General features: G+C 37.3%; 1 protein-coding gene across 2 annotated transcripts in view; it reads left to right on the top strand.

Moving 5' to 3' along the window:
• The window catches only part of INVS (inversin), a 152,808-nt gene that overhangs the window by 59,118 nt on the left and 72,445 nt on the right, over positions 1-21,245 (top strand). The window contains exons 4-5 of one of the 2 annotated variants that reach the window (XM_007128404.4): positions 12,241-12,414; positions 19,027-19,194. In XM_007128404.4, the coding sequence (XP_007128466.1) occupies positions 12,241-12,414; positions 19,027-19,194 (342 nt within the window). Of the gene's footprint in view, positions 1-12,240; positions 12,415-15,067; positions 15,194-19,026; positions 19,195-21,245 lie in introns of those variants that run through there. The other variant, XM_024126124.2, reaches the window with a different exon arrangement.

The raw sequence follows: 21,245 nt of genomic DNA, 5'->3' as shown, positions 1-21,245 counted from the left end.
ATATTTTCTCCCATTCTGATGGTTGTCTTTTTGTCTTGTTTATAGTTCCCTTTGCTGTGCAAAAGATTTTAAGTTTCATTAGGCCCCATTTGTCTATTTTTGTTTTTATTTCCATTACTCTAGGAGACGGGTCAAAAAAAGATCTTGCTGCAATTTATGTCAAATAGTGTTCTTCCTATGTTTTCCTCTAAGAGCTTTATAGTGTCTGGCCTTACATTTAGGTCTTAAATCCATTTTGAGTTTATTTTTGTGTATGGTGTTAGAGAGTGTTCTAATTTCATTTTTTTACATGTAGCTGTCCAGTTGACCCAGCACCACTTATTGAAGAGGCTGTCTTTTCTCCATTGTATAGCCTTGCCTCCTTTGTCATAGATTAGTTGACCATAGGTGCGAGGGTTTATCTCTGGGCTTTCTCTCCTGTTACATTGATCTATATTTCTGTTTTTATGCCAGTACCATATTGTCTTGATTACTGTAGCTTTGTAGTATAGTCTGAAGTCAGGGAGTCTGACTCCTCCAGCTCCATATTTTTCCCTCAAGATTGCTTTGGCTATTCAGGGTCTTTTGTGTTTCCATACAAGTTGTGAATTTTTTTGTTCTAGTTCTGTGAAAAATGCCATTGGTAGTTTGGTAGGGATTGCATTGAATCTGTAGATTGCTTTGGGTAGTATAGTCATTTTCACTATATTTATTCTTCCAATCCAAGAAGATGGTATATCTCTCCATCTGTTTGTATCATCTTTGATTTCTTTCATCAGTGTCTTATAGTTTTCTGAATACAGGTCTTTTACCTCCTTAGGCAGGTTTATCCCTAGGTATTTTATTCTTTTTGTTGCACTGGTAAATGGGATTGTTTCCTTAATTTCTTTTTCTGATCTTTCATTGTTAGTGTATAGGAATACAAGAGATTTCTCTGCATTAATTTTGTATCCTGCAACTTTACCAAATTCATTTATTAGCTCTAGTAGTTTTCTGTTGCCAAAGCCTCAGAAATTCTGACTTCATTGATCAAAGATGAAACAGGCATTCTTTTTTTGGTGGTTTTTGTTGGTTTTTTTTTTTAAGTTCTTCAGGGTTGAGAACTCTGTTATTAGATTCTTTGTTTAAACAATGATTCTCAAAGTGTGAACTCCTGGACCTAGCAGCACCATTGTCTCCCCGAAACTTGTTTGAAATGTAGATTCTGGGACCCCACACCAGAGTTAGTGAATGAAAAACTCTGAGGGAAGTCCTCAGCAGATTGTGTTTTCCAGCTCTCCAGAGATCCTGATGCATGCTAGAGTTTGAGAACTACTGATTTAAGATGAAATAAATGTTTTCCTATAAATAAAATGTCAAACTACGAGAAACAAAATACATTTTATAGTCAGCCCAAAAGGTTTTGCCAACTCAAATCACCACTCTGAATAAAATGAGGGTAGCTCACAAGCACAAGAGAATTGTACTTGTGGAAATAAGCATCACAGTATTTTATAACTTTTAATATTTTTTGTATGAAATCCTCTTCCCTGAAGGGACTAATTTTCATAATAATCTTAAAAAAAATAGTCTATATCAGGCAGGAAAAGTACATGAAAAATCCAGCACTGGGTAAGGAAGCCTCAGAGTCAAGGATACATTTTCATAGTTTCTTTTCTTAGAGAAAAGTCTGTCTACTTTTTTTTGACAGTAACATTTTCTCTTTCTGTTTTGCTGTTCGACTATGTGCCACTTGATAGTTCTGTCTATTCCTATGGAAACCAAGTTAGTAGATGGAGCCAAGGCTTGGAGGAGGCATTGAGGAGAAATATTAGAAGAGTTCAGCCACAGAGCAAATAAAGATGTTGCCTTTCCTTCAGTCAAATCCTCTCTGAGAGCCAGAATCTGTTTCAAGCCAGAGAGATGTTCTTGGCTGATGTATTGTCTAGCTGCTCTGCCAGATGGATGAACATCTTAAACTTGAAAAGCAACAAATAGAGCTCCATTCTGCCTTTGAAGTGCCATTCTTAACCTTTGCTTAGAGAATTGTCAAATAGCTTTTTAAAAACATTTTTTTCAGATTTGCATAAGATGGCAGGTTAGTGATGTGGTTACCATCATTACTGTTGAGTAATTAGAAATTTTCGCTGTAAAACACAGTATTTAGGCTTGAAATCAGAAATTTAAGGAAAGAAAGAGAATGTCTGTGATTGGGAAAGGCAATGCAGATTTGATTTCATTTCTATAGCTCAGTAATTCATGTCATTCAAAAATGGTTTTTGTAACCGTTTCCTGTAAAGATTCACATTAAATTTAAAAAAAGAAGAAGAAAAAAAAGCAGGAAGACCAGAGTACAATGAGACACCTAAATCAACCGGGATCAAAGAATGATCCAAGCAGACAAGAATAATGAGGGAAGGCCCATCCTTTTTCCAATCCACTTATACTCTATATTTGATATGGTAGTAGTATCTCATTGTCTAGGTAAAAGAACAGTATGGATTGCATTGTACTGAGCTATTTATGTGGATATTTAAATCATGTTTATATTTCAGCTAAGATGTATAGATTTATTTTTCCAGTTTCATGTACTTTAATTTATGCCAGAAATTATGTCTTTAGATAAAACAGTTGAAACAGCTATTAATATAGATGATTCATAACCCTATATCTTGAATCTAGCTGTCTCTTCCAGTCTTCAGATCCATATAGATTCTTTTCTTTTCTTTCTTTTTTTTTTTTCGCTAGACATCTCTATACAGATTTCCCTCAGACACCCCAAACACCACATGTTAGAAAAACAGAACTCAAAATCTTTATCCTTAATCCTATTTCTCCTTCTGTCTTTTCAGTTCTTGACACCACTCTCCATTTTGTACCCATTCAGGAGGCCTCTTACATATTTCACAGTCTGTCCTCTTACTTCCACTTAGCTCCCAACATTTCTATTCTGGATTGCTGTAGTAACCCCCGAACCAGTCTCACTACCAAAGATTTGTTTCCCTCAAATCAGTACTTCACACAGCCTCCAGGATATTTCTTAAAAACATAAATCCACTCATGTCATTTCCTTCTTCAACTCTTCACTGGCACCCCATTACCTATATGATAAATTTTAGACTCTTTGTCATACTGTATTAGACTCTCCATTTTCTAGCCCCTACTCACCTCTCTAATCAATTTTCCCTTCTTACATTCAATACTTCATTTCATATTACAATAATATAGAACTATCTTCAAGGCTTGAGATTTTGTCTCACCATATATGCAAGATAAGAAGTTAGTCTGTTACTGCTTCATGGATGTTGACAATAGACACAAGCCTCCAGGGTCAGGGACAAAGAAGTTTATTATTCACAGCATAGCAAAAAGCATCAGCACCTACATGTTTGTATTGATTTCCCTTTCCCCCAAGAACCATGGGGGAGTCACAGAAGGCCCAGATGGATGCTGTACACACAGCAGGTTTCCATCATAGCAGAGGAACACTGAACTTCAGGAATCTACGCTTTTGTAGTGAGCAATTAGTAAACCCAGAAGAAGAGATGACCTCATCCCTCAAATTGATTGCAGCAAACACAACCCAGAGAAGTTGCCTAGGCCAAGAGTGGTCAAGTCTCTGCATTTTTGGCATAAGAACATGCAGTGATGATTAGGGCCCATGGTAAATTGCTTCTCCCAGCAACCCATCACTTAGCCCTACATGTTCTTGACATGAGCATGCCATTCCGTCAGCTACTCTGATTAATCTGACCAACAGAGGCTGGGAACAAATCTGTTTAATATGTCTCATACAGCATTTAAATAATAGAACTCCAAGCCGCAGGATGAGAACAACCTGCAGTATTGACTTCAGTGTCCTGGATTAAGTCCACTGTGAATAAGTACCAGAGGAGACAGTAGGTCTTACTTTATACAGCGAAGATATACTCTAAGGCTATTCTGTTATCTATTATGACCCATGCAAGGGAGTTTGACTGACCTGCTGATCTTTGGTGTTATTGCCAATAATTACATGAGGCACTAGGGGCTGAAAAGCAACCCCTAAGCCCAATGGAGAACTATTTCATGGCCCTCTCTCCCACAGATACAAACATATGACCTGAAGAGGCACAAGTCACTTTAGTTCAGAATTTGTTGTTAAACGTGGATCACCATTTCATTGTTTGGCTAAGCCACATGGGCAGTATCACCAAGTAGTTACAGCTTTGATTGTCATACATGGCATAACCCAAGGCCTCTCATGCTGCCATTGATGGCATCAAGCATGGCAGAAGAGCTCAGGTCCATCCATGTCCACATGAATTTTTCTGTTTCATAGCACATGGATGGGGATGACAAACACAAAAGCAGATCAGATTGCTAGCCTCAGCTGCTATTTGATTCAGGTAGTGAAAAGTAATTTTGTTTTTTTCTGGGATACAATACTGGATCCAGAGGACAAAGAGAGCATCAGTTGTCCCGTCCCTCCTTGTACCTCCCAAGGTGTCCCCTTCCCAGGTGCTGAAGTTGTTGCATTCCCTCCTCAACCACAAAATCAGTGTGTCCCACCCTAATAGCTAGAACTCCTCACCTTTTCTCTCATCATCTCCTACTTGCACCCATACCTTTCATCTAGAAGGGTAGATGCATATAGGACAAATTTACAGAGACCCATTATGTCCCCCACTTTAGCCCACGTGGGTATTTAGGAGGACTTTGTGAGTAGTGTACTCAAGCAAGTGGTCATTATGGATGTGTATGATGTAGGACCATGTCAATCAACAAACAAATTCAGGTGGCTGAACCAGAGTTAAGTTTGAATCTAAGCTCCCTTTTGGTTGGGCTGCCACCCAGAGGGTATACCAATGAGGCCAGCCTGGGATTACTCTTAGGGGAAAGAAAGAAGCATCATAACCAGGGATGGACAGGGCGGAATCCCACATTTTCAAAATAGGTGTATATGATCCCCCATTCCTTTTGTCCTGATTATTTCCCAGGAGGCTGCCATGAGGAGATGAACTCTTTCCGCGGGTGGCCACATACAGTAACCAAACTACCTTACCTCTCAGGTGTGTGGTTCAGGAAGAGGTAACTGAGGTAGAATCAGAAATCTTTCTGAGTTTATTTTCAAGGAGGCCATGCCTGCTCTTGATAATTTCAGATTCCTGAGGACAGTATGGGGCACAGAATGCCCATAGAATGTAAAGGGCTGACCTGCCCTGTACACAGTCGGTCTTCCAGAGTTGTCATGGAGGTTGGACTGCCTCCCAGTGATTGCCATCAGGTTTTAACTTAGCCAAATCCTCCGTAAACGAGGACAAGGCATTCAGGGGAACCTCTGAGCATCAAGGGCACCATTAAAGCAGCAGCTTGCTTCAGACAGTGGCCATCTCTACGCCCAGTTCTTTGTCCTCATTGCCAGACAAAGCAGACTATAGCAGCGATCAGGTACGTGGCGCAGTTGGCCCTGTGTTGTCAGGCAAGGCTTTGCATTCACTTTCACTTTTGAGCAGCTGCCCACTCGTGTCTCAACCAAGGGAACCCCTGCTGTTTTCAGTCCACCCAAAATTCTGTATCAGGTAGCAGGGTCTCATTGCTTTCTCCATTGATTTCCACTTTGGAGATTCCTTGACTCGGCAGCCACAACTACATTGCCTTTCAGCTTGCTGCCCCATTGTCATGCTTTCATCCCTTCCTCTGCTTGCCCAGGGGAAGGTGAGCCAAGACCAAGGCATCATTTGGGTGGCTTGTTTTAATCCTGCTCCTCATCATTGAGTCATTAACAGGACAGTGGGTTCCCTTATCTCCCCAGCCTTGCCCACCGCTTGGGTATGATCACATGGAATCTTCTCATCCCTGAACCTGACCTGCAGGACCCCGGTCCTTACTCTTCAAGAAAACTATGTCTCCGTCAGTATCCCCTCCTCATTTCCTGTACTGTCAGGTCTTGGATTTAATTTACCCTACTTTTTTCTTTGTTTGTGCCAACTTATTACAAGGTAATAAATTGGTTCTGAGTACTGGCAGAAGACATAAGACTACCATCAGAGACAAAAAAAAGCTTTATTACTGATGGCAAAAGCATGAGCACTTGCATTTTTGCATCCCTTACCCCCAAGAACCAGGAGGCAATGCAGAGGCCCCAGATGGACACTGAGCACACAGTGGGTTCGCATGGCATCTGAGGAATGCTGGGTTTGGGGTAGCTCCAGACTTTACTACTTACTTTAGTAAGTAGTAAGCAAGGCTCTTTATCTAATGTCCTGGGAGACATTAATGTCCCTTAAGACTGCTTGATACAAACCTAACTCTGAGAAATGGCCCAGGTAGAGGAGTCAAGGCTTTACATTCTTGGCATACTTAGTAAGAACATGCAGGGACACTCAGGGCCCACGGGAGATTGCCTCTCCCAACACTACTGTGGTATTTCTAAGACTCGTTTGTGTCTGCAACCATTACAGGAAAGATTGAGATAAAGAGGTTATTGATATTTGTGACCTAGATACTTCCTAGGGATAGTGATTCTTTTTAAAAATTAACATGGTAAATGCCTTGAGAGTTTATAAATATATAAATACATAGATATCATTAGACTTTATAGTAACAGATCATGTTTCTATTATTTCCATTTCAGTTTTAAATCATGTATCTTTTGGTATATAGTATGATTAGGATTTAGAATAAAGTATGGCAGAATGCCTACCTTACATTTATTTGTGCTATTATACATATAATTATAATATTTCCAGGACAAAATTATACACAAACCTATAAATGAATAAAAAAATAAATGAACATTTGGTGGACAATTGTTTTCTCCCCAGCTACCGTGAGAGTAAATTAAGTGCTGAGGACACAGAGAGAACAAAAATGCAAAGAGATTCATCAGGAAACATGTAGGTTTTGAGAAAATATCTAGTCTCTTCAGTGTCCCAGTGGGGAAAAGGACTGCTACAGGCAGTCCTATATTCACACTAAAGCCAAGAAAATACTTAGAATTTGGGACTATTCTTTGCCTTGATATGAGGCTATAGCCTTAGAGGAAGCTGTTTTAGAGAAGTGGCAGGAGCAGGACAAAGATCAAGCCTCAGGACCAGGAAGCTACCCACTGGCTCAGTGGCAGTAACTGTGATACCCCTAGTATCACTAGACATGGGGCTGCGAAACATCATTATAAGTACAGATTCTTATAATGGACCAGGAGCTGGATGTTAGCAGCTATAATGCTGGGCAAAGAGAAAAAAACAAAAAAAAAACAAAAAAAGACAAAACATAACAGCAAACAATCTTCTCTTTAAAATGAGCCCGCAAACAAAATATATGAAGAAATCTAATACTAAGAAAGCTTCCAGTATCATCATTCAGATCATGAATTCAGTCCTAGTGGAAGAACATAAACAAAGCAAAAAGAAAAGCCACCCAAAGAGAGAAGATATTTGCAAAACAAGCCAAGAATTAGTATCCAGAATATGTAAATAACTTCTATAGATCCGTAAGAAAAAGGCAAATAGCTCAGTTGCAAAATGAGTAAACAATGCAAAAAAGCTCTTCACAGAAGAAGAAACAAATAGCTAACAAAGACGTTCCACTTCAAGAAGGGAAATGAAGAGTAAATCCATGGTAAACTACAATTGTATACCCATCATATTGGCAAAAGTTAGCAAGTCTGACAAAACCAAGTGTGGAGAGGATGTGGCGAAACAAGCATTCTCAAACATTACTGGTGGGAGTGTAAATTGGAGTAACTACTTGAGAGAACAATTTCAGCCCAGCAGCTTCAGAAATCCTGGCACATGTACCAGGAGCTATGTACGAGAAAATTCATTACAGTATTGTTTGTAATAGTGAAAAATGAGAAACATGCTAAATATTCCCTTAGAGAATAAATAAATATAACATTATTTTCATATGACAGAAAGCTTTCTTCAGTGAAAATGTATGAACCAAAGCAATTTGGATACATCTCAAAAATATTGCTTTGAGTTAAAGGTGGCAAGTGATTCATGTAGGGCTACTTATATAAAGATTGAAAACATGTAAAATAATGCTATGTAGTTTATGAATACATGTATTTGTAAGAAATAAAATGTATCAAAACATTCACTGGAATGATAACCACCGAGTTCTCCAAAGAGAGAAAAGGTAATAGAATTGGGGAAGGACACAAAGGGAGTATTAACCATATATGTTATGTTTTATTTCTTAAAAATGAAAAATCTAAAACAAAATATCAAAGTATTTCACTCAAAACTTCCATATCATTGTTATTAAGATTAAATGACTTTTCCTAAAAAAAGGAGTTCATCTTAGCAAATTGGACGGGCAAAAATATGAGCTTAAGTGGCATTTTGAGTTGATTTGTTCCCAGATTCATTTCAAGAGCTGTTCTCCAGGTCAGAGAGCTTTTTCATTCTCTTTTACCCTTTCAGATATTATACTCCTTTTCATGTATTTGGGGAAAATCCAAATGTCGTAATCACTTACATTACAGACAAAAGAAGCTCATGGTGTTAATAATTACAGGAAGATTAAGATGAGGATTATTAGTACCTAACAACAACGGCAACAACAAAAAACCAGAAACTGAGAAACGACATCTTATTCAATGTTTCAGAGACATTAGGAAATATTTTCACATTTCAGTAGCATAATAGACCTCATCATATCAGAGTTAATGTCCTTTTAGTGATGAAATCAGGACTTTTTTGTAACTTTAGCTCTCATTTCTGCTCACTTACCACTGGAATTTTCTTAAGAATATACACGCTTTTGATCTATTATCTCTTTTGCTCTTATACTATTTCCTACCCAGTCAGAAATTATAAAAGCAAATTCCAAAACAGTCTTCACCTCAGGATCATGTTCTGTGTGGCCCTAAGATATGATACTAAATTGTTAACTTCCAAATCATCCCCAAAGTATTTGTGTTATAATAAACCTGAAAATGTAAGAAGTCCTCATTTCAAGAAATAGTGAGGAAATGTTTAGACATTTTGTTTGTTTGCTTTTGTATTGAGGAGGCTTTACGGGAAACAAAGTAGCCTATAACATGTGTCCCCAGGGTCATACAGTCTTCAGGGGGTTATCAAAATAGCTTGCTGCCTCAAACTAGTGTTTTCCTCTTTTCCACCGATATTACAAATACTCTCCTGATTTTAGCTCAAAGGTTGTCTGTCCCCTGTTCAGTCTCAGAATTGAGTTTGCATACACTGGGCATTTAATAAATGCTTGTTCATGAGACCAAAGAGGTTGACCTTGGTCCAGATGGATTATATTGTTTCTAGTCCCAGCGTTCGTCGGTAATATCTGATGTGTCTCTGTCCTTTGGAATAGAAGAAGCTGGCCTGATCATATAGCTGACCCCTCCCCAGGGTACCAGGTAAATTCCTATTGGGTATGTTCTTGTTGGTACTATATCACCTTTATCCGTAGGTAGAGTATAGACATCTTTCTCAATGTAAAAAAAAAATCAGAAAAGCCATTATTTATAACATTCCAACTATTTTTACTTTTACCTGTTCCTAACCTTGGTTCTCTCCTTAATCAGTAGCTGAACTATGTATACCGTGTTCAGTCAGATCTTTCTATCTACATGCCCTCTGTCATGGGCCATTCTTGGTTCCACTTGACCATTTATGTTTTATTGCCTCCTCCACATTGGAAAATTGTCCATAATAAAGTTAGCAAATATTACTGAGCATTTGCTTTGTGTACTGTTTTAAGTACAGATATTACCTTTATCATTTCGTATGCATGATAATCTCAGGTACTATTATTATTCCTGTTTTACAGATGAGGAAATTAGAGTCACAGGAAGATACTTTAATTGATATGTAAAAATTTTCCATGATACTTCTGTGAGGAGCAAAGATGAAATCTATGTCAAAGAGCTTTGTAATAAGTAAAGTACAAACATTTTACTCCTGCCTGCTTTGTAACAAGGTTCAATGGATGTTTGTTGAATGAATGAGTGATTATTACTCAGGTGTACGATGTTTTGTGTAGGTGGAATCCCCAGAATAATGTGAAATGTAAATATACCAAGCACTATGTCTATAACTCAGTAGCCACCCCCTAACATATTCTAGTTTCCTCCTTCTCCTACCCATTTCCTCTAAATTTCAAAATCACAATGATTGTCTGATTGAGTATCTTTAAAAGGTCATGATGAATTATTCTGTAATATTTGAAATGTTATGCTCAGAAAGGTCAAACCTTATTTTTTTGATATGAAGTACCACATATGTTTGTTTTTCCTGGGCATTTTTCTCTTTTTTTGAAAGAAAAGATGACAAGAGATTTAGAGCAGGGTGCCCTCTTGAGGAAATTTTAGCACCTTCTCAAAAACTGGCATTGGGTGAAATCAGAAAATCCAGATAAATGATGTCCACTATGAATGAAGCTCAGATAAATAAAACATTAAAAAGTAATCGTAACCAAATTCCAGATATTTGAGAGTTAATATTCTTAACTGTTATGATCTAATTTAGCAACTGTAAATAAGAATTTTTAAATAAAAACAAAAACCTCTAGAAGATATTTCATTTCCTCTTATTCACTCAGTCCTTCAAGTAATATTTATTAAGCACCTATTATGTGCCAGGAACCATGCCGAGCACAGTGGTCAACAAAACATAGTCTCTGCCTTCATGATGCTTACTGCTTATGAGGGAAATCTCAGTGAAGGGAAATAAAAACATCTGTTAACTACAAACTGGGGAAAGTACTTTGAAGGAGATGAAAGGGTACTGCAATAAAGAAGAACAAAATAAGTTCTGCTTAGGGTGGTCAAGGAAAGCCTCTATGAAAGGAAATAAATGAGCTGCATTCATTTGTTTTTCAGTCCATTCCAAGTTTGCCCATCTAGTACAGACAGCCTTATGACCCTTTTCCTAGCCTTGTTCTCCCTTATCTCTGCCCCAGCCCTGGAGCTGAGTTGAATCCTGTCTTTGCCCCTGTAGGCAAGCAGGCAAGTCTCATTCTTCCTTCTGCACCTCACTGTTGCTCTAGCTATTTCCCTTTGCCTTACTTAGAGCCTCACATTCATCACAGTGGGGAACATGCTCAATCAATAAATGTCTTCCTTACTAATACCGATAGCTCCTGATAGTAGAACATTAATGCATTCTAAGTATAATACTTAAAGGTCACATTTTCAACAATGTTAAGGATGTAGAGGGTCTCAGAAGATGAAAAAGACAGGTAGCCCTGCCTGCCACTATGCTTTGAATTGGGAAAGAGAAAATACACATGAAGTAGGCAGAGAACTTGATCATGCAATGCAGTTTGTTCCTGTTGACTTTGAAATATCTGTGATACCAAGCATATTGAAGGCTCCAATCAGAATTGGAAATATGGAACTAGATCTCAGGAAAGAGCTTAGAAGAACTATTGAATATTTTTCCAGGATTTCAAAGCTCACACAGGCATACTATAAAATGGTCAACCTGAGTCCCCACCAGTGTATTACTCTAGCCCTTATAGCTAAACTTCTTTCTCCAGATGGGTTGGTTCTGCCAGATTGGAGGGTTTAACTGGTGTGGAGAGCACTGCCTGCAAGTGGGTGGCCTACAGTGATTTCTGGGTTGGTGTTTGTGTGACCAGATGAGTCTGTGACCTGAACCTTGAGGAAGCTGCTTCTACCTTAGTTGTACCTGTAAATAGCTCTCTTCAGGAAAGCTAACCACCTTTTCCTTATTAACCAAATGACTGAACAAAATATTTAACCCCTTTGAATCTCAATTCCCTCACCTGTAAATTGGGGTTTTAAATCTCTACTTATTTCACAAAGTTATTATACTTTGAATATAAATAATATGTGCTGTGCTGGTCAGATTGTGCTGAAACTAATACATTCACACATTGTTGCTACTAGATAGAAATTTGGAAAATACACCAAAAACCATAAAATGCACAAACTCCTTTGACCCAGTTATTTGGTTCCTGATAATTTATTCTGTGGGAAAAAATATGTGAAAAATCATGTACCTTGTAGCATTTTCTATTAAAAAATATTATAAGCAATAATAGAATGATTAAATAAAATGTCTTGCCTTAAACACAATGAAATATTGACCAGCCACTGAGTAAACTAAATGCATATAGAAAACAGTTGGAAAGAAACATGAAAAAATAAAACAATTGCTAGAGTAGTAGAATCATAAGTATTTTCCTTTTATTAATTTATCTGAATGTTATTATTCTAGCAGAATAATTAAAATGCTTAAAACATTTTAAAATTTAAAAACATTTTTGGCTCCAAACTAAATTTCTTCTTACTGTCTCTTATTTTTTATTTAGGGAAATTATCGTTTCATGAAACTCTTACTTACACGCAGAGCAAACTGGATGCAGAAGGATCTAGAAGAAATGACTCCTTTACACTTGACTACCCGGCACAAGAGCCCTAAGTGTTTGGCGCTTCTGCTGAAGTTTATGGCACCAGGAGAAGTGGATACACAGGATAAAAACAAGGTAATGGACTGTCAAAATCGAAGACAAATAGAGCAGAAAGCAAATGCTTTATTTTATGATGTGAAATCTCAAGGAAGAAGGCCTAAATTACCACTCATGCATGGTAGAACAATTCCAAGTCTCCACACACCCCAGTAAAGTATTTCACTTAAATTCTGTCATTTTATCCTCCCAGCAACCAGGTGTGGTGGGTAGTATCATCTTTTTACATATGGGGAAACTGAAGCTCAAGAAGATTAAAATTCTGCCCAAGATCCAGTTGGCAGGACTAGAATTCAAACCAGGCCTTTCTAACTCCAACTCAGTATTTGACTGCTAGTCAAGGTAGTTGCTAAAGGTAGTTAGATTTGTGGTGGCCAAATGCCCTGGGTAATGTACTAGGTGCACAGTACTTTAATGGCCTGGGCTTTGGCATCATTCTTCTTGGGTTTCAGTGTAGAAGCCACCACTTGTTCTATGTCCATCGAATTACTTAACTCCTCTATTCCTCAATTTTCTCATATGCAAAAAGGGGATAAAGGGTTGTTGAAGATAAAATGAGATGATATATATGAAGTGTTTAGCACAATGCCCAGTGCATAGTATTCTGTCAATAAATATTAGCTTAAAATTATTATTATTAGTTCATTTTGATTCTAACATCTGCTCTGGCATTCTTACTAGGATCCATTATCTTCCCTGCTCTTGAGTTTTAACATAGTGTACACATTGGTCATTGTTTTGATCAACACTCTGATCATTCCTTACAGGAAAAAAATGTGGTCTTTAGTTAGACAAATGCAATCATCCTCTTCCTTTTCATCAGGCACTTAATCATAGAGTCTTGCTAACTCCAGCACTCTCATGTAATTAAAACTCTTATAAGTCATTCACTGGGTTTATATTCAATAATCTTTTCATTCCCATAGAGTTCTTTATGTGATTTTTAGATTTTGTTTAGTAGTCATTCACATAACCCAGAGTTCTGAAATCAACTTTAACTTTATTTTACAACTTGTAAATTAATATTATTCCTAACTCACAGCATTTATAGTGCTAATATTTCACTGAGAATTCCCTGGTGGTCCAGTGGTTGGGACTCTGTCTTTTCACTGCTGAGGGCCTGGGTTCAATCCCTGGTCAGGGAACTAGGATTCCGCAAGCCACGTGGTGTGGCTAAATAAATAAATATTTCACTGAAAAAAGCACAAGACCCATTAATCACTTGAGAAGCTACAACTGTCTTTGGGCTTCATGTCTTCTCCAGTATATTCTATGAACTTCCTGCTGTCTTCCAGTCCCTGTATGTTCTTCTGTTATTGAACAGGGATGGGAGGTTATTCAGTCAGAGAGATGGAAAATGGATCTGCATAGCCCAGGCAGCCACAGAGAAGAAAGAAGGACAAAAGCCTAGAGCAATGAGTCTCAAACCATCTGAGGTGAAGGATCGTTTTTTTTTTAATTTCTAATCTGTCACAGACCAATCATATTATAAAATACATTAAAAATGAACAACAAAAAACCAAACAACTCAATTAAAAAACTGGCAAAGGACTTGAATAGACATTTCTCCAAAGAAGATATACAAATGGCCAATAAGCACATGAAAAGATGCTTAATATAATTAATCACAAAAGAAACACAAATCAAAAACCACAGTGAGATAGCACTTCACACCCTTTAGGATAGCTGTTATGACAAAAAAACACAAATATAACATGTGTTGGTGAGGATGTGGAGAGATTTGAACCCTTGTGCACTGTTGGTGGGAATGTAAAATGATACAGCCACTGTGGAAAACAATATGGAAGTTCCTCAAAAAATTAAACATAGAACTACTATATGATCCAGTAAACCTACCTCTGGTTATATACCCAAAAGAATTGAAATCAGGAATGCGAACAGATATTTGTACATCCATGTTCATAGCAGCGTTACTCAAAATAGCCCAAAGATGTTACTCGCAAACCTCTCAAATGTCTTTTGATGGACAGCTGGATTAAAAAAATGCAGTATATACATACAGTGGAATATTATTCAGCCTTAAAGAGGAATGGAATTCTGACACATGCTACAATGTGGATGAACTCTGAGGACATTATGCTAAGTGACAAGTCACACACAAAAAGACAAGTATTGTAAGATTCCACTTACGAGGTACCTAGAGGAGTCAAATTCATAAAGACAGAAAGTAGAATGGTGGTTGCCAGGTGACAGGGAGGAGGTGAGAATTGGGAGTTATTGTTAAATGGGTATGGAGTTTCAGTTTGGGAAGATGAAAAAATTCTGGAGATAAATAGTACTGATGGTTACACAATGTGAACGTACTTAATACCACTGAACACTACACTTAGAAACAGTTAAAATGGTAAATTTTATGTTATGTACATTTTACCACAGTCAAAAAAAAAAAGAATTACTAGAAAAATAAAAAACAAATATGTAAAAAAATGCATCCCCAAACTTTTTACTGTTAGGTTCAACAGCATAATATATTTCAGTAAATATATTCAGAACAGGGACTTCCCTGGTGGTGCAGTGGTTAAGAATCCTCCTGCCAATGCAGGGGACACGGGTTCAATCCCTGGTCTGGGAAGATCCCACATGCCATGGAGCAGCTAAGCCCGTGTGCCACAACTACTGAGCCCTCATGCTGCAACTACTGAAGAACTGGATGCAGAAGGATCTAGAAGAAATGACTCCTTTACACTTGACTACCCGGCACAAGAGCCCTAAGTGTTTGGCGCTTCTGCTGAAGTTTATGGCACCAGGAGAAGTGGATACACAGGATAAAAACAAGGTAATGGACTGTCAAAATCGAAGACAAATAGAGCAGAAAGCAAATGCTTTATTTTATGATGTGAAATCTCAAGGAAGAAGGCCTAAATTACCACTCATGCATGGTAGAACAATTCCAAGTCTCCACACACCCCAGTAAAGTATTTCACTTAAATTCTGTCATTTTATCCTCCCAGCAACCAGGTGTGGTGGGTAGTATCATCTTTTTACATATGGGGAAACTGAAGCTCAAGAAGATTAAAATTCTGCCCAAGATCCAGTTGGCAGGACTAGAATTCAAACCAGGCCTTTCTAACTCCAACTCAGTATTTGACTGCTAGTCAAGGTAGTTGCTAAAGGTAGTTAGATTTGTGGTGGCCAAATGCCCTGGGTAATGTACTAGGTGCACAGTGCTTTAATGGCCTGGGCTTTGGCATCATTCTTCTTGGGTTTCAGTGTAGAAGCCACCACTTGTTCTATGTCCATCGAATTACTTAACTCCTCTATTCCTCAATTTTCTCATATGCAAAAAGGGGATAAAGGGTTGTTGAAGATAAAATGAGATGATATATATGAAGTGTTTAGCACAATGCCCAGTGCATAGTATTCTGTCAATAAATATTAGCTTAAAATTATTATTATTAGTTCATTTTGATTCTAACATCTGCTCTGGCATTCTTACTAGGATCCATTATCTTCCCTGCTCTTGAGTTTTAACATAGTGTACACATTGGTCATTGTTTTGATCAACACTCTGATCATTCCTTACAGGAAAAAAATGTGGTCTTTAGTTAGACAAATGCAATCATCCTCTTCCTTTTCATCAGGCACTTAATCATAGAGTCTTGCTAACTTCAGCACTCTCATGTAATTAAAACTCTTATAAGTCATTCACTGGGTTTATATTCAATAATCTTTTCATTCCCATAGAGTTCTTTATGTGATTTTTAGATTTTGTTTAGTAGTCATTCACATAACCCAGAGTTCTGAAATCAACTTTAACTTTATTTTACAACTTGTAAATTAATATTATTCCTAACTCACAGCATTTATAGTGCTAATATTTCACTGAGAATTCCCTGGTGGTCCAGTGGTTGGGACTCTGTCTTTTCACTGCTGAGGGCCTGGGTTCAATCCCTGGTCAGGGAACTAGGATTCCGCAAGCCACGTGGTGTGGCTAAATAAATAAATATTTCACTGAAAAAAGCACAAGACCCATTAATCACTTGAGAAGCTACAACTGTCTTTGGGCTTCATGTCTTCTCCAGTATATTCTATGAACTTCCTGCTGTCTTCCAGTCCCTGTATGTTCTTCTGTTATTGAACAGGGATGGGAGGTTATTCAGTCAGAGAGATGGAAAATGGATCTGCATAGCCCAGGCAGCCACAGAGAAGAAAGAAGGACAAAAGCCTAGAGCAATGAGTCTCAAACCATCTGAGGTGAAGGATCGTTTTTTTTTTAATTTCTAATCTGTCACAGACCAATCATATTATAAAATACATTAAAAATGAACAACAAAAAACCAAACAACTCAATTAAAAAACTGGCAAAGGACTTGAATAGACATTTCTCCAAAGAAGATATACAAATGGCCAATAAGCACATGAAAAGATGCTTAATATAATTAATCACAAAAGAAACACAAATCAAAAACCACAGTGAGATAGCACTTCACACCCTTTAGGATAGCTATTATGACAAAAAAAAACAAAAATAACAAGTGTTGGTGAGGATGTGGAGAGATTTGAACCCTTGTGCACTGTTGGTGTGAATGTAAAATGATACAGCCACTGTGGAAAACAATATGGAAGTTCCTCAAAAAATTAAACATAGAACTACTATATGATCCAGTAAACCTACCTCTGGTTATATACCCAAAAGAATTGAAATCAGGAATGCGAACAGATATTTGTACATCCATGTTCATAGCAGCGTTACTCAAAATAGCCCAAAGATGTTACTCGCAAACCTCTCAAATGTCTTTTGATGGACAGCTGGATTAAAAAAATGCAGTATATACATACAGTGGAATATTATTCAGCCTTAAAGAGGAATGGAATTCTGACACATGCTACAATGTGGATGAACTCTGAGGACATTATGCTAAGTGACAAGTCACACACAAAAAGACAAGTATTGTAAGATTCCACTTACGAGGTACCTAGAGGAGTCAAATTCATAAAGACAGAAAGTAGAATGGTGGTTGCCAGGTGACAGGGAGGAGGTGAGAATTGGGAGTTATTGTTAAATGGGTATGGAGTTTCAGTTTGGGAAGATGAAAAAATTCTGGAGATAAATAGTACTGATGGTTACACAATGTGAACGTACTTAATACCACTGAACACTACACTTAGAAACAGTTAAAATGGTAAATTTTATGTTATGTACATTTTACCACAGTCAAAAAAAAAAAGAATTACTAGAAAAATAAAAAACAAATATGTAAAAAAATGCATCCCCAAACTTTTTACTGTTAGGTTCAACAGCATAATATATTTCAGTAAATATATTCAGAACAGGGACTTCCCTGGTGGTGCAGTGGTTAAGAATCCTCCTGCCAATGCAGGGGACACGGGTTCAATCCCTGGTTTGGGAAGATCCCACATGCCATGGAGCAGCTAAGCCCGGGTGCCACAACTACTGAGCCCTCATGCTGCAACTACTGAAGCCCACGTGTCTAAAGCCCGTGCTCCACAACAAGAGAAGCCACCACAATGAGAAGCCCGCTCACCACAACGAAGAGTAGCCCCGGCTCGCCGCAACTAGAGAAAGCCCGCGCGCAGCAATGAAGACCCAACGCAGCCAAAAATTAATTAATTAATTTTTTAAAAAAGAACAAATATAGGAAAAGAAAACTACAGAAACTGTACATGTTGTTTACTGAAAATGTGGTTTTAGGCGATTAACTGCTTTGATATTTGTGACTTTTTTGTTCTGCAGTTATCACTAAACAAAAAGTAATGAGTTAATAACTCTACATGTTAGATGCCTGTAGGTTCACTTTGAATGAATACCACATATGCCAACATTTAAAGTTTTTAATGTGACAAATGAGCTTGGTTCCTGCTGTTAAATGATCTCATTCTAGATTGGATTCATGACAATGCTACTCTCAAGGCATAAAGTATATCTAAACAGTTTCTCTGTGGTTTCATTAATAGTTCTCCTAATAGAGAAACCAGTATGTTGATGAGAATGGCAGAAGAGATTTTTAAAGCAACACTGGCAAATTCAGCATATTCATTTTTAACTTTATCTAAAAATAAAGCAAGTGTTGCTGTATTTTCAAAATATATCTTAACAATTTATCCTGTAAAATTATATTTAAATTTATCCTTTGATATAAAAAATGGATTCTAGATCCATGATTTCCTATGCATGGATCTTTTCTGATAGATATTAAAATATAAAACCTTCTATCAAATTCTTAAGGTGCTTAGTGCAATATCAAGATGATCACTTGCTTTGTTGATAGTTATTCATAAAATATTTTGCTGCATTTTTCTTTCTCAGTATTATCAGTTATTAGTACTTGATGACCTAAATCCCTGCCATGGTTAAGATGTCAGATTCTGGAGTCAGACTGCCTGGGTTTAAAATCTCTATTCAGTCACTTGCTACCTTCACACCCTTGAGCAGATTACTTATCCTCTTCATACTTAACTTTCCTCATCAGTCGCATGCAAATTCAAGAGTACTCATTTCCCAGAGTTGTCATGATATAGACTACATGAGATAAAATATATAAAACTCTTACGACAGTGCCTGTCACTCACTGAAAGTTTGGGAGGAGTTTGTTGTGTTTTCACTGTTACTGTAGTTATTGTTATTTTGAGAATCTCTCAATTTTGCAGCAAACAGCTCTGCATTGGAGTGCCTACTACAATAACCCTGAGCATGTGAAGCTGCTCATCAAGCATGATTCCAACATTGGAATTCCTGATGTCGAAGGCAAGATCCCACTTCACTGGGCAGCCAACCACAAAGATCCGAGTGCTGTTCATACAGTGCGATGCATTCTGGTGGGTATAATGGATGGCCTTTCCAAATATATATATACACATAGATATATACACACACACACACTATATATATATATATATATATATATATATATATATATATATATATATATATATATATAATGAAATATCCAATATGTGCAAAAGCATTTATATGACACACAACCAAATTATGAAGCAAAAGAGTATAACAAACATGTGAGCTCATCACCAAGAAATAAAACATTTTAATACTGTTATTTAAGACCACACAGAACTTTCCTGTGTGCCAGTTTCCAAATACATTCTCTCTCCCTGTGCTGTGCTCGTTCCTGTCCCCCATCAACTGCTTTTCTTAGTTTATATTTATCATCCCTGTCTTTGTTTTATACTTGTTCTTATTAAATAGTAAATAGATGTAAGTGAATATTTATATAATACATTTAAGATATATAAGGAAACAACAAATACTCGTGTACTCATCACTGAGTTGAGGAACCAAGTACATTACCATTGAAGTTTCCTGGGTACCTCCCAGTACCGTTCTTTTCTCTCCTTTCTCAGAGTCAGCCACTATCCTCAGTTTTGTGCTTATCATTCCACTGGTTTTCATTATAGTTTTGACACGTGTTTGTATCCCTAAAAAATATATTGTTTAGTTTTTAACATTTTTGAATTTTATATTCATAGAATCATACTGTATGTATTCTTCCGCAACATACTTTTCTCGTGCTCAGTGTTAAGCTGGTGATTTTATCTATGTTGCTGTGTGTAGCTGTAATATATTACTTTTTACGGCTGTATAGTATTCCCTTTTATGAAGATTAAATGACACACATTATTCAGTCTGTTATTGACTGACATTTGGAACTGTTTCCAGTTTTTTGCTATTTACAACAGTGCTGCTCTGAACCTTTTTTAAAAGCGTATCTAGGGTATCTAGGGTATGTATTTAACTGGTTGTTGGCAGGTGTATGGAAATGCAATTGATAGTTTGGGCCATTAATTATATATTTAACCAACTTGCTATACTTTCTTATTAATTTTGAATATTTAGCAGTATATTGTTTGAGGTTTTCTAATCACTCCTTCCCAAATTCCAACTTACAGGCTATGGTAGTCTAATATTTAGTCCTATTTGCTTATAACACACAAATTAGACTTTAAAAGATATTATTGTTTTATTTGTACATGAAAATTTATTTCTACTTGTGTGTTAACTAATTTCTTTGCTCTGCATTTCTTCTTGAGTCTCAAATTTTCCTTCTAGAGTTATTATTATGTTACTTCCTGAAATATAATTCTTAGAACTTCCTTTAGTGTAGATCTATGGTGGTAAACTCCCTGATTTTTTAAAAATAAATTTATTTATTTGTTTGTTTTTTGTTTTGTTTTTTTGGCTGTGTTGGGTCTTTGTTGCTGTGCACGGGCTTTCTCTAGTTGCGGTGAGTAGGGGCTACCTTCATTGCAGTGTGTGGGCTTCTTTTGTTGTGGAGCACAGGCTCTAGGCACACAGGCTTCAGTAGTTGTGGCACTTGGGCTCTAGAGCTCAGGCTCGGTAGTTGTGCATGGGCTTTGTTGCTCCGTGGCACGTAGGATCTTCCCAGGCCAGGGATTGAACCCGTGTCCCCTGCATTGGCAGATGGATTCTTAACCACTGCACCACCAGGGAAGCCCTCCCTGATTTTATTTGTTAAGAATGTCTACATTTCTACCATGCTCTTGAATATATAGTTTTCCTGTATACACAGTTCTAAGTAGTTACTTTTCTCAACTCTTTCAGACTGTCATTTTGCTGCTTTCTGCCTGTCATTAATTCCTCTTGAAGAGCCTGTTATTGGTCTATGTCATCCCTTTGTAGATATCTTTTCTCTCAGGCTGCTTTTTAAAATTTTTCTATATGGCATACTACAGTTTTACTACGGTTTGTCTAGGTGTGCCTTTTTTTTTTTTCCTGTTTGGTATACATTCTGACTATTGCATCTCATTTCTGGAAAATATATAACCATTATCTCTTTAAATATTGCATCTCTTTTATTCTCTCTACTCCTGCCTATGGGGTCTCCAGTAAT

The sequence above is a fragment of the Physeter macrocephalus genome, chromosome 9 (genome assembly GCF_002837175.3).
Source record: "Physeter macrocephalus isolate SW-GA chromosome 9, ASM283717v5, whole genome shotgun sequence".
In the NCBI taxonomy this organism is placed as follows: domain Eukaryota; kingdom Metazoa; phylum Chordata; class Mammalia; order Artiodactyla; family Physeteridae; genus Physeter; species Physeter macrocephalus.
This window is presented reverse-complemented; position numbering and strand designations above follow the sequence as displayed.